This window comes from Vairimorpha ceranae (genome assembly GCF_000988165.1).
Source record: "Vairimorpha ceranae strain PA08 1199 chromosome Unknown NODE_67, whole genome shotgun sequence".
NCBI lineage: Eukaryota > Fungi > Microsporidia > Nosematidae > Vairimorpha > Vairimorpha ceranae.
This window is the reverse complement of record NW_020169362.1, coordinates 3,181-21,086: the sequence shown is the minus strand read 5'-3', so window position 1 is coordinate 21,086 and position 17,906 is coordinate 3,181. Positions and strand designations below refer to the sequence as shown.

Genomic DNA, 17,906 nt, shown 5'->3' with positions numbered 1-17,906 from the left:
TGGTCTTTAAGTAGACCGAGGATTCTGTATCCTAAGGGAACGCTCTTTTCTCCTATAAGCAAGGCCGTAAAGGTATGCTGGCGTGTAAGCGCAATATTGATGTTTTGTTTTTACAGTGGAGTTTTTGGTGGCCTGGTGGTTTTTCTTCTGTTGCTGATTTTTTATTTTTTAACAATAACTTTTTATTTTATTTTTTTTTTTAATATAGTTGAATTTACGAATGACAAGTATGATATTGGTACTGGAACACACATTTTTGACTAGGAGAAATTTCTAAACTATTTTGAACAGACGTACGATTTTTTTTAATTATTTTATTTTGTTTATTAATGTTTGTAATTTTAATTAGGGCTACAAGAAAAGCCATTTTATATGCAAGTGTTTACTACGATTCGTGGTCTTTACTTGCTTTTAGGATTTTATTTAAACAGAAAATATTTTAATTTATTATTTAAATATATTAAAATATTTATAATTTTGTGTAAATAATTTTTTTACATTAAAAATTGCATTTCTAATAATTTTAGCACATTTAATTTATTATAACAAAATTCTTGATTATTATTTTAAGAATTTATTGTTCTTTTGAAAAACATTTAATATTAAAACAAAAATTTATATTACAAACTGTTTTATTTCTGCTTCTAATAAAAGTTTTAAACATTTTTACATTATTTTATAAATCATCAAACAATTAAGCCAACCCACACGTCACCAATTTAAAAACAAGCTGTCAAAAAAATCAATTCCTGCACATGTCAAGCGTCTCAATATAAGTCTATTTTTGTGAAAGAAATATTTATATTAATAAATATTTGAGAAATTAAAAAATATAAATAATTTGGTAATTGCAGGGATATGAAATATAATAAGTTTTTTCGATTTTTAAACAATCCAAGATTCCTTTTTAGTGTATTACTGGTCGTTTTAACTACACAATTATTTGTTTCTTTTAACATTTTATTGTTAGTAATTAGTGTTAGTATATTAGTCTGGATTAAGAAATATAAATTAGCTTGTTTGATACTTATACTTCTTGTATATGGATTGGTATTTACTATTATTTTTATTAAATTTAAAAGGTCTGGTGAAGGTGATGATACAAATAACTCTAATCATTTAATTAACAATAAAAGCAATGATACAATACCTGTAGAAGGTAGATTTAGTAATATAGATCAAGAAATTAATTTAAATAATGATGTACAAACAATAAAGAATACTACTGGTATTTCGACCAATAATGTTCCTTTTACAATAAGCAAGACATCTATTTCAGACCAGGCAGGATCTTTTTTAAAAGATTTTTACCACAGTAAAATCTCTAGCGAAAAAGATAACCCGTGTCTTAATAAAGTAAATGGGCCATTTACCATTAATAATTCTGTTCTCGATAAACAAGAAGATGAGCCTTTTATTGTTAAAGATTTTAATCCCATTAGATGTTATAAAGTAAGTATATTGGTTAAATCAAAAAATATAGAAAGTATTACAGATTCATCTGGAAAACCTATTCAACATGTTGAATCTGTAACTGTACGTTGATTTTAAAAGTTAAGAATAATTTGGTTTCATTAATATAACTATTTTTATTGAATATATAAATAATTTATTTTTATTTATCTTCTTATTAAGTTCACAATTCATTTAGACTTTTTGCTTTGAATGTACAAAGATTAATTATTTTTATTTTATTTAAAAAACTAATAACTAATTACATTATTTGTACAAATTAGATAAAAAGATGTTTTATATAAAATTATGTAATCATTTATTTAATATTTTTACTTGAAAATACAAAAGTGTAGTAATATACGCAACATTTTTAATTTATATGTGTTGGTATTAAACATGGGCTTATTTATTATAAATTATTTAACTCACAACACGCCAGACATCTCATGATATAGAAGATAACTTTGACATGTGTTTAAGCCATTCCTACAATATGTTTAAATAAATTGTTATATAAATCACGGTAGAGTACTTATTAAAAAATTATCGTACTAAACTGTTAAAAAGGCAAATAGACTTCATTTACCATTTTAACTTAAAAAACAAAATAACTAAAAAAAGTTTAAAAAGGCAGATCAGTTAAATTAATAATAGTAATTTAGATTTTAAAATTTATTGATTGTTCTAAAAAGGAAAAGTCAAATTTACTTAAAAAGAAAAAAGATAATTATAATTTTTAAACTTTATTATTACAATTTATATGCAGAATATACAATTACTCCTATTTCCTTTATTAAAGTTTTTTTGATTGGTTGATTTTTTTAGTAAAAAATATAAATAGAAATTTTTACCGTTAAATTATGAATTTACACTCCAAAAAGATTTCATTAATGATTATAGCTACAGGACTTTCTGCAATGTTCGTGTTATTGCTTGCAACAGAAGTGATATTTGATCAATCGTTATTATCTGCATCTCTTTTGCTACCAATACTTATACTAGTTCTACACGGTGTTGCCTTAGGCTATACAATTCTTAAATTTACTAAGTACTCATTGCTCGTATCTGGTGGTGTCTTTGTTATTTGTTTAGGACTGACAATTGTTATGTTTCTTATGAAACATTCAGTAGGATTTTATCTGATAGAAAAGGTTGAGGCAGATACAATAATAAATGCAAATGATGATGATGCTAAAATCAATACAGTAAAAGCATACACAGAAAAAAAATCTACATCAGTACTTTTTTATGAGATCGGCAAATCTTCAAATACTGGAAAGGCAGTGGATGAGAAAAAAATTTCCGAGACTTGCAAAAACTTTATAAACCAAGTACGTGACAAGTGTAAGTCGAATAAAAATCCTAAGGTTCCAGTCATAGTTAAATTGGATGCTCCTAGTGATTTTGAAATTTCTTTTGATGAAAATCTCAAAAAATATTGCAAAATGCTTCAATCTATTTTCTATTCTAAATTTTCTAAAAATTTGGTTATTTTGATACCTATAAATGATATAAATGATTTGGGAAAGAATGGATTTAAGAGGAGTACAGAAAATAAGCTATTAACAAGTAATCCATAAAATAAATGGGATATCTTATATTGTGTATTTTTACATAACACCATGTTTTTTAAAAAGTATTTTTTTATATAGCAAATTTAATTAATTATTTCTCATGCACAATAGGGGATTTTAAATAGACAATACTTGTATTGTAGTAATTAATGCTGATATTTCTATACTTTTCTTTAATATCGTTTTAATTTTCTATAATGTTTTTTTTTCAGAAGGTTTTAAATTATTAAGTATGACTTATTTTATATTCACTTTCAATTAATTTTACAAAATTATATATTGTGGAATTTAATTGTGTAGTGATTTATATTATTTTAATTTAAACATCTTTAGCTTAAAAAGTATAAATTTTAATATAACTAGTAAAAGTATGAAAAAACAAAAGAAGGATTAAAATCTTTAAAAAATTTAGATTTATTTTTTAAGCCATAAAAAAACTATAATAGATTACAAATAAATATAATAAATACCCTTTTTTAATAATATGAATATTATAATTTTAATTAGCTATTATATAAATTAAATATCTATTTAAACTACATTAAAAGGCTTTCATGATATACAAATAATATTTACAATATTATAATTTATTAAATTCATTTTAAGATTACTTTTTATAAATTTATTATGCTATACAATAAACTAAATAATTATTAAATGGAATTAATTTTATTATAACATTTTCTAAATTTTAATTTTTTTTAATATATAAAAATATATTGTTTACAAAAATAAAAAAAAATAAAAATAAAAAGCATTTACTATCATTTTATAAATAAAAATAAACATTTAGTATTTTAACTGTCAAATATTTTAATTAAGAAAGTGATGGTCTAAAAGTAAACAATAAAAAAAAAGTATAAATAAAAATTTTTTTTTGAAACCATGAGCATAAATTTCTTAGTGATCTTAATTTTATCATTAGTGATAAATGTATTTGATCTTGAATATATATCAAAAGAAAACTTAACAGGCAAGAAATACGCAATTATGAGTGTTATTGAATGTGCAAAAAAAGAAAAATGGAATCATAAACTAAAAAAAGATGTAGATTTGTTATTTTTAAAGCCTCCGCCCCTACCGGGACTGTGTACTATAGGTGATATAATAGTATTATATAGTAAGTATTTTATAATCAATGCTTCTTATGAACCACCACCAGACATAAAATATTTCTAATAATTGTATATCACTGCACCTAAATAATACCCAATATATGAAACCATTACATACACAACCCAGTAAAAAATTATATAATAACAACATGTATATTCAGAAAACACAATCTCAAACAAGATGTATTACAAATTACCTAAAGAACCAACAGTCAAATTTATAGTAAATGTTTTATCCCATTAGCCCTTAAAATCTTATAGCAAAATATTTTACTTATCTCCCAAAGTAAAAGAAATTGTGAATAATTTTAATAGCATAAAATATCTTAGATCGAAAGTCACTATGCCTCAAACAGTCTCTTAAGCTCAAAAAGCTTTTTCATTTTAAGTATCCTCCTAACCTTAAAAAGCTTCCTCATTTTAAAAATCCTCCTAATCTCAACAATCCTCCTCGTTTCAAATATTCTCCTAGTCTCAAATATTCTCCTAGTCTCAAATATCTTTCTTATCTCAACAATCCTTCTGGTCTCAAATATTCTCCTAGTCTCAAATATCTTTCTTATCTCAAATATCCTCCTAGTCTCAAATATTCTCCTAGTCTCAAAAATCCTTCTAGCCCTAAAAATTTTCCCAGCCTCAAATATCTTTCTCATCTCAAATATCCTCCTAGTCTCATAAATCCTCCTGGCCTCAAATATCTCTCTCTTAAACCAACATTCAAAGCGTATGCTTCTATAGACAATTTTTTAATGAATTGGCTCCCCCGCTTGTGTCCTCTTAATAAATTTGTTTATCATGTAGCACTTTAAAAAATTATTTAAAGTTTAGTACTCTGTAATTATTTATTTTTATATTTGTATTTTAAGGCAGCTATCATTGCTTAACTATCTATCACCATGCTTGTTTTACAAATTAGCAATTTTTTCTATTCTAAACTTACAATACAAATTTTAATATTACCGTTCAATTAATTTTATTCTTTTTAGCTAAGCAATTTTTTTAAAAAATAAATAAATCATATAATGACCTTTTTATATCGTGTTTTTATGACTAGTTTCGTTTTATACAAGTCAAAATTTATTTTTCTAATTTATAAAATAAATCAAATTTGTATTTAAAATGCCTGTAATATTAAGTTTCTGTATTAGATATAATATTTTGCTAACCCTTACATTTTAAATTATTTTTAACTACCTAGTTGATTTTTTAAATTCTGTAAAATACTTAATTTTAAACACATCAAAAACTTCTACAATTATGAGTTGTGGAATATGTAATTGTAAAAGTAATGAAGATACATAAATATTTCTTATATTTGATGTATAAAAAAATAAATAACTGGTAATAATTGGATCTATATTTTGTTTACAAATAAAGACAATTTATTGTTGTACAATAAACTTATTTTTATAAGAGTTGTATTTTTAAAAATGTCATAAAATTTTTATATTTGGTGTTTTTTTGAGAAATTTTATAAACGGCTTATATTCTGTAAATTAAAATTTTATCATTTAAATGCTTTTATACACCAGAAATAATAAATTTAATTGTATAAATTAAAACATTTTTTAATTAATTCTCCTTTTTTTTGTATCAGTTTTTTTATTTAAAGGGTATGTTAAAATTTAAGAATAACCTCTCTCCGTTGTATTTATTATCAATATGTATATTGTATGTCTGTTGCTTATTACTGTGTACAGAATACTTATTTGATTGTTCGATATTAGCTTATAAGACTGTATATGTTTCTTGTGTAGGATTTTCTATATCAATACCAGTTATTTATATTTTAATAGGAAAGGAAGGCTTGTCTAGTGCACTAAGTATCTGTACGTATTTAATATTTATATCTTCTATGCTACAAACACTATTTAAAACTACTTATGGCATTTATTATGTAGAAGACACAACTGCTGTAGCTTTAATTAAATTGATTAAACAAAATAATACTAAAAATATAAATACTATAGGTAATTTGTTGACATCAAACTTTCATGTAAATTTACTTCTGTACGGTGAAAAAGATATTTATTATGATCGTTGTCTACTGCCTTTACTAACTAAAGAAGATGTAGACAGCCGTAAAAAAGACTTGATAGATACAATATTTTTAGAAGGAAAAAAAAGACAATCTACCGAAGATATTATTTTTATAGAAAGAGATTTAAATGATTTAGATATTAGAAACATGGGAGATTTTAGCTTATTGGCACACATGTTACATTCTATTTATTATTCCAAATTTAATAAAAATACTGTTATTTTATTAAAAATTAATAATTACGACGAATTAGTAAATTGTGGATTTAACAGAAAAATAGAAAATAAAGACGAGTTTGTAAAAAATGAGAAGAAAAAAAATAAGATAATAAAAGAAAATAATTTAAAAAAATTACAAGAACTTAAGAAATCAGTGAATATTTTAGAACAGGATGTTGACAAAGCGGAAGAAGAAATTATAAAATTTAATAGTAAATTATTAACGAATGAAAATATGACAGAAGTACAAGAAAGGGTTTATAATTATTTAAGATATTTATCTGAAAATACATAAAACAGTTACTTTATAAAATAAAATTTTTTAACATTTAATTGAAAAATATGTACAACAAAAGATAGTAAATTTTTGTCAAAAAACAAGCTGTTGTTTGGTAAGAAAGTGATTGCGCAAATATTTTAAGTATAAAAATTTACTACTAATTTTATACTCAAATTTTAACAAAATACTTGCTGATGTTATTTTAGTACAAAATTTATAGATGAGAGCTTAAAACGTGGATGTTAACCACAAATTAAAATTTAATCGCTAATCGAGTTACTTTTTCAAAACTTGTTAAACAATATTTTGTAAAATAAAAATATTCATTGAAAATCTTAAAAAAATATTATCACTGAAGAAAAGTTAAATCCGAGCAATAAAATTATCATCAAAGCCCGTACAAGAAAAAATATTCTTACAACAACAATTTATCTAAATAAAGCTAACTTGCTTTGGGGAACAAATAACGTAAAATTCTAAGTTCTGACCGTCCTCCTACAATTCACTCACAAAAAAATTAATTAATTGTCAGTTGAAAAAGTTAATAATATTTAATTTTTTAAGATAATAGATATGTAAACTGTACACTAATACATTTATAATTACAAATATTAACTAGTAAACTACATTTTTATAAATTTATATCTAATCTTTATATTATATTCCTTTATATTTTAAATAGTAACACATTTTCTTAATTAATAATCTTAACAATATACATAGAAATTCTAAAAAGCTTATATTTACTGTTAAATTCTAACATCCCTTTTTTAAAAGTTAAATTTTATACTTTTTGAGTAACCAATCGAATTTTAACAAATGTTGATTTCGATGTGAAAGAAGGCTAATATTTATTACAATATACTTATTTTTTAAAAGTAAATTTAAGTAAAATTTTTCTCCTTATTCTTTAAAAAGTTATTTTTTTTAATAAGGGTATGTTGATTGATAAAAATAGATCTCTCTCACTTTTTATTGTATTTGGATGCTTTCTTTACATCTTTATTTTATTGTTATTTACAGAATGTATTTATGACACTAGTATTATGAATTATAAATTAATATTTACTGGAATAATTGCAGTCTCTTTCTTTGTGCCGATATGTCATATCATTATAGGATATAAATATTCAGTACGAATTTCACTACTTTTCGCATCAATTATTATGTCTGCTAGTATTTTACAAATATTTTATAGAAAATCTGTTGGTTTCTATTTTATTGATAAATCAGAAGCCATTTCTTTACTTCAAGCCAATAAAAATAGCACTAAAGACATAAATACACACTGTAGCAAATGGACATCTCTAAATACTGTAGTAGTATTATTTTATAGTGATAAAGATGTTAAGTTACCAGATATCGCATCTACAATAGTAGAAGAGGATTTTGAAAATTATAAAAATTATTTAATCGTAAAAATACAGTATTTAGGAAGTAAAAGGAAAACAGTAGATGATGTCATTTTTGTTTCTGAAGAATTTAAGAAGCTTAATATTAAATCATTAGGAGATTTAAAACTTTTAGCACAAATGCTTAATTCTATACGGTACTCTGAATTACCTAAAAATACTGTTATTTTATTGAAGGTAGATAATTTTAAAGATTTTACTGTATGTGGGTTTAACAGAAGCATACAGAAATAAACCAAAAAAGTAGTTAAATTTAATGAATTGTTTTAAGAATGTAATAAAAGTTTATGACCGATATTTTTATATTAATTTTTTAAAATATAAATTAACAACATTTATTTCTTTTGTGTGCAGCTTTATAGAATATTTTACTACTTACAGATAATTCAGAACTTCGTTTAACAAGATCTTCTAACTTTTCATTCCTTTCTAAAAGGCTATTTAATGTTTTAACTGAAATTTCTCGTGTCTCTTTTAGATCTTTTTGTATTGAATCAAGGATATCATGTTCTTTAGGATTTTGGTAATCTTTAAGTAACCCTTCAATATCGTGACATGTCCTACATTCACTCAAAAATTTATTAGCAATATTTACAGGATATTCCTTCCCACAACTAACATACGCATATTCGTTGTATATTTTAACAAAAACGGTAATGGTCATTTCGTTAAATTTTTGTTCAAAAACTTGAAAATCATATGTCTGTAGTCTTTTTGATAATTCTTTAGATATCATCATAATATATTCTCTAATGGGTTTTCTCTGGAAATAGGAAAACTCAGATAAGTGAAAATGTTTCTGTGCAACTTCTTCTGTGTGTATGTTTGTTACGACAAGGGAATACAATGGCATTAAAAATGTGGGGTAAAAAAACTAGCAATATTTTATAAACTAAGCTAAATCACTATATACAACAGATACAAGTACTTCTTAGTAAATAACAAGAAGTAATATAATACAGTTATTATTATTTTGATATAAAAAATTTTTAAAGCAAGAAAATCTTCGGATGACGAGTTGTCGATAATATTAAAAAACAAACATTGTGTTAGCAAAAACGTACAATATGTGATTAAGGTGATAGAATTTTTAATCTTTAACGACGTTTTTTGCAGAAAGTGGCGAAAAGCTTCTAATTTATGACTAAATTTGCAAAAGTGTATGGAAAAGATTAGTATTTTAATAGGCGTATGAATTGTTAACTATGTTATTGTTTCTGTTGGGATATAAAACATAGGTTTATTTACAAATCATTATTTATATAACAGGCATGTCAAAGCCATCAACCCAATACTGCTGATTGACATGTCTACATTTTTACTGTCCTAAGTTACTGTCAATATTTTTAGTATTAAATTCTTGAATCCCTTATTTTTGGTAACATTATATATAGTTTAAGTAGTCGATTATATTGTGACATTTATCGACATTGGATTTGAGGACAGATTGATGGCTATGACAGTTACTTAAGTGTGGTTGTTAGAAAATATACCTTATTAAAAAAATAATATTATAAATTTAGGCATGTTAACTATCTCACAACAATGATGTGTGAGATATTTGACATTCTGAGTAGCTTCAACAGTATTGTTATTCCGTGTGCATTTTAAAAATTTTGAACCTATACTTCTTTAATACAATTGGATTTGATTGTTAACATAAAAAACCCTTTTTACGATTGAGTTTGCTAGAAATACGCCTGTTTATAAAAAATAGTATTTATTTAACACATAGCTATCTAATTTTTATCATATAAACGTTCAGTATAAGGCAGTAAATATATTATTAATATTTTACACAAGACTAAATATAATGGTTACTTACTATATATGAACAATAGCAGTTAAAATATGGTGTTTTTAAACTAAAATAGCATATTGTAATTGTACAGTTTAATTTATAAGAATGTATATATATTCTCTATTAAAGAGTAAATTTATATACAATAATGTATCTTTTACAATATAATATTATTTTTTAAGGCAATGTTTAAAGTAAATCTCTTGTATATTTGAAGTTTCAAATGTACATTGATACAATGTTTTACTTTTTTACCAAAGTTGAAAAATTTTATTGTGTAATAATAAACAAATATTAATTATACAAACCTTAAATCTGTTAAATCGTTTATTTCAGTTTACTTTTTTTACTCATCATTTTTTCTAAAATCTTTTATTGGTGTATTTTTATCTCAATTTTTTATATTTTCATTTTTTTTAATCCCTTTTTATGAACTTCAGTTGGAAATCATCTCCCCCTTCTAATAAGAACTACACACTATTAGAAACATTCGAATGTAATACACATCAATTTGATGCTATATTGTATTCATACAAAGATAACTGTTATTTTTATCTAATTTATAGAGGATCCATTTATTTTGATATAAATGTAAACTATAGAATAACCATAAATGAAAGACGTATTGAAGGTGTACATCAATTCTCAAAGTTTTCTAATGATTTTGGGTTTATGATGGAAAAATCGCCACTATTTAATATTGAGTTTTTTATGAGTGTTATAAATCAATATAACTCTAAAGAAGAAACTTCTTTTTGCGGACTTAGAAATTTAGGTGCTACTTGTTATATTAACTCCTTAATACAATCTTTATTCCATATTAAAAGATTTAGAAATGATATATATAGATGTAATCCTAATGGTAAAATCTTATTTTTACAAAGATTATTTTTCAATATGCAAAATCAGGAATATGTAGATCCTACAGAATTTGTCGTGAACTTGGTTGACGATGTTACTCTCCACCAGGATATTCACGAATTCTCAAAAGTTTTATTTGATGTAATTGAGAAAGAATCAAAAAAAGGCGGATTTATTGATAATAAAGATATTAAAAAAGAAATTGTTGAGGATTTAATACAAGGACATGTAGTAAATTTTATAAATGCAGATTGCGGGTGCACCAGGGAAATTAAAGAAAGCTTTCAGGATATTCAAGTAGAGATTAGGGACTTTTGTAATAATAAATTAGCATCAAATCTTATTGATTCTCTTAAATTATTTACGGCCGTAGAAACTCTTAATGGTGAAAACAAATATAAATGTGATACCCATGGATTAGTAAATGCTAAAAAAGGAGTTTTATTTTCTGATTTACCCCCAGTTCTATTTGTACTGTTAAAAAGATTTAGTATTGATTTTGAGACAGGCGAATCGTCAAAAATTAACGATTTTTTTAAATATCCCGAAATACTAGATTTAAAGGATTTTTGTGTAAATAATTTTTCTACTACTTATAAGTTATATTCTGTGATTGTTCATAAGGGTGGTCACGATGAAGGACATTTTTATTCTTATATTTTTTTGAATAACCAGTGGTATAAATTTAATGATAACGTTGTTACTAAAGTACCTAAAGAAGAAGCAATGGATATGAATTTCGGTGGTAAACATTCTCTTTTTAGGAAAAAAAAAGATTTTTCAGCATATTACTTAATTTATATTAAAGATTTATATATTTTAGATGAAGAAATTACAATTAATTCTTTGGTATTAGACGAAATTAATAAGCAGAATATAAAAAAAGAAATAAGATGTATTACATTTAATAATATAAAAAATTATCGAGGTCCGGGTTTTTATAATTTAGATTCTTATAATTATCCATTAACTGGATATCAAGAGTATAGAATTAAAGGCAGTGATACGGTTAAGATTTTAAAAAATAAAATTGGAGGCCGCGAGCGACTTTATTTATTTAAAGTTGCGAATGATAAACTTATCTATTTGTCCGACGATCAATTATTGGACGGCAAAGATTTTTTTATTTATAAAAAAAATGATTATATTGATTTTAAAAAGCAAAAATTGGTTTTTATAAAAATTTTTAAGGATGATATTTGGTTTAAAGATACTATTCCAGAGAATCTATATTTATCATTCATTGCTATCGTTAATAATAATATACATAAGAAAATAGAAGATAATGTAAGAATTTCAGATTTTGTTTTATATAAAGAAGATTTTTTATATAAAAAAGTGCACAAATTTAATATTAATGATGATATTGAGCATGGTGATATTTTTATAGTTGTCAAAAATACACATACCACATCACTTGAATGTTTTTATAAAGACTTTTCGTCTAGAATGTGTGTCAATGTTCTTATTGATTCACAAAATTGTATATCTTTATTTTTACCTAGTAATTTAGAAAGTAAATTTTTATTAAAAAAAATCAGATCTTTTTTTTGTAATGAAGAAATTTCTTTGTGTCCTTTTGATCCAGTGGTATTGGAATATCTTCCATTAGAAAAAAATATGGTATCTATTGATATTAAAGATAATAAATTAATATATTTAGGTTATGGTGAAGTAACTGATTATAATAATATAAATTGTATACATCCCTTTATAGCTCCTAAAAATATTACTGGTAAAGATTTCTATAAGATTTTTTTATCTTCTGATTACACGATGGAAATGGATATAAAAAATTTACGTGTTGTTGACGCTGTAAAAGATACTTTGTATTTGAGAGATTACTCGCTTGATGAACCATTTACTAGTGAAGGAATGAATCTTTTTCAATCTTTCAATTCAAATTTTATAAAAGTCGCATATTTTATTGGTAATTATGAGATAAAAGGGTATCCTTTCTTTTTATTTGTTAATAACCATACTGTACAAGATTTTAGAAATGAATATAAAATTTTTAGTAGACTTGTTAAATACGATTTTAATGGATATGTTGATTTAGATGATACTGATATTTTAAATGAGTGCAGCAAAGAAACATTTATTTTAATCGAAAGAAATTAAAAGCCGTTGAAAAATTTTTATTAAAAAGTATTTATATTTTTATAGTCTTATTATTTTATATTTTGCGTTGTTCTTAGAAAACTGATTATTATAAAGCATTAATGATTTATTTCTAAATAAAGGTTTGACTCTAATGGCAAAATAATCTTTCATCGGTTTAAATGATAATTAAAATTTTATCTAAGTTAAAAATTTACAATTGTACGATAATTCATTCTTATAACAAACAAGTATCTGTATAAGTTGTAAAATTTAGTAATTATTATTATTTATCTGTAAGACATTTAACCCCTAGTTAATTTTTAATAAACAATATAAAATTAAAAGTTAATGTATTTTGCTTTTGATTCTTAGAATAAATATTTTTGTCTTTAAATATGATTATAGGTTGTGTAAAATATAAAAGATTAATTTTTAGTGGTGACAAAAATTAATCTAGTAAACACATAAGTATTAGTGGAATTCTCGTTGTATAAATCACTTTTATCCTTTATTTCCCCTTAAAAATTTTATTAGTAATTTTTATCATTTTTATAAGCCCTTTATAAAAAATTTCATATAAATGTTAAATTAAAATGTAAACTATTAAAAAATATTGGTTGTATATTTTAATATCTATTTAATTAAGTATAACGCTTAATTGGTTTTAAACTGTTTTTTTTGATCTTCTTAGTAAAGGAGACATATATAAGAATTAAACAAAGGATAAAAATGATTTTTGAAAATGGCTCTAAATATGTCGGTGAGCAGCTATCGATTGACAATTCCTTCTGTATTGAAATGAAAATAGACAACATAAATTATGTAGAAGAAGTTCTATGTGGAACTTTTAAAATTTATAATTCAGATAAAACGTATATTAAACTATCCACATATTTTGAAGCTTTAATAATTGGCAATCTACATCCTTTTTACACAGAAGAAACAGGTGAAGATAAAGAATACTGGAAAAGGTTACCAGGATATTCTGACAGTTATTCTTTTAAATATTCAAATTACATTTATTTAAAAATGAAAGAGCTTTTTATACTTCCAGATGCTTCTTATAATACATCTGATGCTTCTATAGATGGATGTTATTATTGCTGTTACTGTAAAAATTTAGACTGCTTTATTGGGCACTATTTATATAAAAATGAAAATAGAAATTTATCACAAGAAATATTACTAGAAAGAATTAATGAGAGAACCAAAGGGGTAGCATGTTTTGTTTAAACTTAATATTTTATTAAAAAGACTTAAAATAAATATATAGAAATTATAAATTTTTATAATATAATTACTATATTGTTATACATCATTATTTAATGTTTGTTGTGTATTGAGTTATTCTTATTGTAGAAACGCCAGTTCGTCAGATTACTTTTAGCACACACAACATTTTCAGGTTACATATACATCACAGTTATTTATATTATTATGTTACACTTCATTATACCTTGTTTTTTTATCAAATCTCAGTATTGTTAAGAGCGTAAAATTATTATTAATAACGTTTGGAATCCTTCTATTAATTATTATAATTAAGAAGTAAATTTATAAAAACTGGAATATAAGTAACTTTAGTAAAATTACTTAAAAAAGATTAAAATTTTAAAACTTTTGAGTCATTTAAAAATTCTCTACCTTATTAAATTAAATTTGTTAAAATTAATACAAATTTATTGCTTTACAATATATTTAGTAAATTTGCATTAATCATAATTGAAGGCATAAAAAGTAAAAAATATTTATTTTAAAATACTACAATTATTGCAAAACATATATAAGTAATAAATAAAGGGTATAGAATAAGAAATTGCTTATTACTTACATTAAGATACCTAACAAATACAAAAGAAGCGGTATAAGCTGACCACAAGGCAAAAATAATTCCAAAAAATATTCTACATTTTATAGGCAGCCATTTTGTAAAAATGTTAAGAAACGAAAACATTACAATTGGTGTAAATGAATATCCCAAAACGGAACAACACTCTAGTAATTTAATATCTACTAGATCCATAACATTAAGTAAAAGATACGTAGAAAATATTGAAAATAAGGATATAGAATAAATGTATCTAAAATGCATTTTATAATTTAAAAGTAAACATAAAGAAAAAGCAATGATATTAACAAAAGGTCCAGTGACATCAGAACTTACTACACAATCAAAAGATGATGGTGTGAAAATCTTAAATATAAGAGATGATTCCTTTCTAATAATCCCAAAATCTATGCCAAGTTCTTCCAATAAAGGTTTATCTCCACTTAAATGTCCTGTAAAAGCTGATCGTATATCTATTTTATCAACGTACTGTTCTTTCAAATCTTCAAATTCCATAAAAAGGGTAGAGATATTTAAAAATACAAATAAAATGAAAAAGCTTATTAAAAATTAACCCCAGTTATGCAAAACACTTATATAAAGGGATATTAAAAAAAAGATTACAAATGAAAACTAAAGCTAGGTGTGAAGAAGGTCATATTTAGCTGGATTATCATAGATAATTAAAAGTTTTAAATATTGATAGTGATAGAATAAAATTGTGGCACAGGTCTTTTAGCAGTAACAAAAATTATTGTAAGGAGTGTTATAAAGAGAGAAATTTTGCAAAGTAAGAAATGGTGATTTTTTGGAAACTTGAGGAAAGGAGAAACAAATTTTAAGCAACAAAAAACTTATTTTGCGACAATAAGCAAGAATATGCGACACTGAAAGAGATGGTTGATGAGTCTAAAAAAGTGAAGTATTTTTTTGCAATTGTAGAAATATATATTATTTTAATGTTATTTCACAAATAAAAAAAGAAAGAAATTAAAAAAGAGGTATAAAGAAATATGAAATGAAGTATTGATTTGAAGGCTGGTTAGGAAAATTTTAATAAAAAATTAGTAAAATTTATATAATTTTTAGTAAAAAGATTATAAATTTTAAAACACTCAAAAAAGAGCCGAATTTTGAACTACTATGTTTTGATGTATCATAATGATTGCTTAACACAAAAAACAGGACGTGCCTTGATAGAAGGTAAATTTTAATAATCAAATATCTTTTGCGATTCTGCTACTAAAAAAATATGGTTTGCTTAAAGTTTTAATGCTGTTTGTGACCTTTTAAGTTTTGCTTGGTCTCTAAATTTTCCTACATCTACATTAAAAAAAGTATTTTCATCAAAGGATATAAAAGCTATAAACTTCAAATATTGATGAGAAAGTATGGTTAATATTGAGCTCTAAGGCCTAAGGCCGGCTAATCTTTGGTCACAAGGGGGGCTATGAAAAAAAAATGTTCTGAAATTTTCAAACTACTAGAATGCTGATTATGTTAGGTAAGTAGGTTTTTTCATAAAAAAAAGCTTTTTTAAAACAAAACATTTATTTTTTTTAAACAATAATCCAAGCAACTTTGAAAAGACTTTGACTGTGTCTTCTCTATCATGGCCATCAATGTTATTTTTTCTTCATTGGTATTCCTAAACGTAGCCAGGAATTGCAAATCCTAGAACATCCTTTCTTGTTTTAATGTCAGATTTAAATAAAGACCATTCTACTTCTATCAAATTATTATGGTGTCTTTCTTCATTTGCAAATCCTAATTCATGATTAACAACAATATGATTGCATTCAATATTTGCCATAGCGTATGGATAGGAAGTATGGCCATCTGTTTTCTACAGTGAAATAAAAATATATATACTTTTTAAAAAAATTTTAAAAATGTTTTTTTTTATATTTGGAATTATCTTTAAAACAAGCTTTCTTAAAACTTTTTCAAAACCCCCAAGAACCAGGTCCCTCTCTATATTTTATTACTCTTTTCGGAGGGAGATTTGTGAAGCTTGCTTTTAACAATTATGCTTTCGTCGACCTGAATAAGATGATCGTCTCCCAGTTTTATCTTGTTCTTCTTATTATCCTTCGTAACAACATTAATTATTAGCCTTTTAATTCTCTTAATGGAATTAGAGATACATTAGAGTTTTCGGCCATGTTGTATTCATAATTTTTTTCAAGCCAAGAATAGATAATAAACGAGTATTCATTAAGCTGTATACTTGAGTCGCTTATTTTAAACCCTTTTGACAATAAGATTGATTTTGTACAATCACAATTTATACATTTTAACCGATGAAAATTTACATAGGCTTCATCATACTCTATTCGCATTTTCGATTTACACTTATCACATCTTTTATTAATATCAAAAAATACAAAAATCACACTATTCTATTGCATCTTTTAAGTTTATAAAAATCATAAATCTTATTCCTTTAGGCCTTCTGAAAAATTATAAACCTGGGAGTTAAAAAAAATCTCAGATTAGGGCGCATTCCTGAGTAAAGAGTCGAAAAAAATAGAATTACCCGGAAATAGGCTTTAGTGCATTCTTTTTTCTCAATCTGCATTATGTCTTTGGACTTGCATGTATTGTTCAAAACTAAAAAATACACTACTTATCAATAATTAAATTTTGTGATAGTCACTACTCTATGATTTAAATTATTTGATAAAATTAAATGATAATGTAAAAAATATTGTACTGTTCTTACAGAAATAAACTTAATATTTGTGTTATTTTTTGTTAATAAAAAATACAAAGAACTTTACAAATTAAAAAAAAAGTGATAAAAAATAAATAAAATTTTCCTTATCTTTTATGATATAGTATAGTAGACCCTTATTAAACTTCTGCTAAAAGATTTCACTGTACAGATTAAAAAATAAATAAAAAATTATTAAATTTTATTTTTTTCACTCTTACGGTGAGATCTTTTAATCGGGCTTCAAAAAAAAACATGATGGGCTTACTTATAGAGTGTATTGAACGATGGAAACAAAGTAAAATGAGAGTAAATATTGGAAAATTACAACTTTGGCAAAAATTATTAAATTGTTAAGTGTTACTTTAAACACGTAAGAAATCACTCGATTTGAAATTAAACAGAACGAAACATTTGAATTCTCTATTCTAAAGAATATTTTAGAATTAAGAAGGTTGTTAGGATTAACTGTATGACTAGAAAATTTTATTAAGGACTACGC

General features: G+C 24.0%; 9 protein-coding genes across 9 annotated transcripts; 6 read left to right on the top strand and 3 right to left on the bottom strand.

The window, feature by feature from the left end:
- Nucleotides 1-858: 858 nt before the first annotated feature.
- AAJ76_6700020228 (hypothetical protein) lies at nucleotides 859-1,545 on the top strand (the record flags this gene model as incomplete). Its single annotated transcript, XM_024476218.1, has 1 exon — nucleotides 859-1,545. One exon carries the CDS (start codon nucleotides 859-861, stop codon nucleotides 1,543-1,545), a length of 687 nt encoding a protein of 228 aa, XP_024330224.1.
- Nucleotides 1,546-2,315: 770 nt separating this feature from the next.
- Nucleotides 2,316-3,035, top strand: AAJ76_6700018771 (hypothetical protein; the record flags this gene model as incomplete). The annotated part of the gene is made up of 1 exon (XM_024476217.1): nucleotides 2,316-3,035. The coding sequence occupies one exon, from the start codon at nucleotides 2,316-2,318 to the stop codon at nucleotides 3,033-3,035; it is 720 nt and encodes a 239-aa protein (XP_024330223.1).
- A 1,450-nt stretch (nucleotides 3,036-4,485) lies between these two features.
- On the bottom strand, nucleotides 4,486-4,797 carry AAJ76_6700016290 (hypothetical protein; the record flags this gene model as incomplete). The annotated part of the gene is made up of 1 exon (XM_024476216.1): nucleotides 4,486-4,797. The coding sequence occupies one exon, from the start codon at nucleotides 4,795-4,797 to the stop codon at nucleotides 4,486-4,488; it is 312 nt and encodes a 103-aa protein (XP_024330222.1).
- Nucleotides 4,798-5,759: 962 nt separating this feature from the next.
- AAJ76_6700015327 (hypothetical protein) lies at nucleotides 5,760-6,698 on the top strand (the record flags this gene model as incomplete). Its single annotated transcript, XM_024476215.1, has 1 exon — nucleotides 5,760-6,698. One exon carries the CDS (start codon nucleotides 5,760-5,762, stop codon nucleotides 6,696-6,698), a length of 939 nt encoding a protein of 312 aa, XP_024330221.1.
- Nucleotides 6,699-7,621: 923 nt separating this feature from the next.
- On the top strand, nucleotides 7,622-8,329 carry AAJ76_6700013465 (hypothetical protein; the record flags this gene model as incomplete). The annotated part of the gene is made up of 1 exon (XM_024476214.1): nucleotides 7,622-8,329. The coding sequence occupies one exon, from the start codon at nucleotides 7,622-7,624 to the stop codon at nucleotides 8,327-8,329; it is 708 nt and encodes a 235-aa protein (XP_024330220.1).
- Nucleotides 8,330-8,420: 91 nt separating this feature from the next.
- AAJ76_6700012139 (synaptobrevin vamp-like protein) lies at nucleotides 8,421-8,948 on the bottom strand (the record flags this gene model as incomplete). The annotated part of the gene is made up of 1 exon (XM_024476213.1): nucleotides 8,421-8,948. One exon carries the CDS (start codon nucleotides 8,946-8,948, stop codon nucleotides 8,421-8,423), a length of 528 nt encoding a protein of 175 aa, XP_024330219.1.
- A 1,377-nt stretch (nucleotides 8,949-10,325) lies between these two features.
- Nucleotides 10,326-12,878, top strand: AAJ76_6700010761 (ubiquitin carboxy-terminal hydrolase; the record flags this gene model as incomplete). Its single annotated transcript, XM_024476212.1, has 1 exon — nucleotides 10,326-12,878. One exon carries the CDS (start codon nucleotides 10,326-10,328, stop codon nucleotides 12,876-12,878), a length of 2,553 nt encoding a protein of 850 aa, XP_024330218.1.
- Nucleotides 12,879-13,589: 711 nt separating this feature from the next.
- Nucleotides 13,590-14,093, top strand: AAJ76_670007497 (vacuolar import and degradation protein; the record flags this gene model as incomplete). Its single annotated transcript, XM_024476220.1, has 1 exon — nucleotides 13,590-14,093. The coding sequence occupies one exon, from the start codon at nucleotides 13,590-13,592 to the stop codon at nucleotides 14,091-14,093; it is 504 nt and encodes a 167-aa protein (XP_024330217.1).
- Nucleotides 14,094-14,613: 520 nt separating this feature from the next.
- AAJ76_670005883 (yip1-domain-containing protein) lies at nucleotides 14,614-15,204 on the bottom strand (the record flags this gene model as incomplete). The annotated part of the gene is made up of 1 exon (XM_024476219.1): nucleotides 14,614-15,204. The coding sequence occupies one exon, from the start codon at nucleotides 15,202-15,204 to the stop codon at nucleotides 14,614-14,616; it is 591 nt and encodes a 196-aa protein (XP_024330216.1).
- Between the last annotated feature and the right edge of the window lie 2,702 nt (nucleotides 15,205-17,906).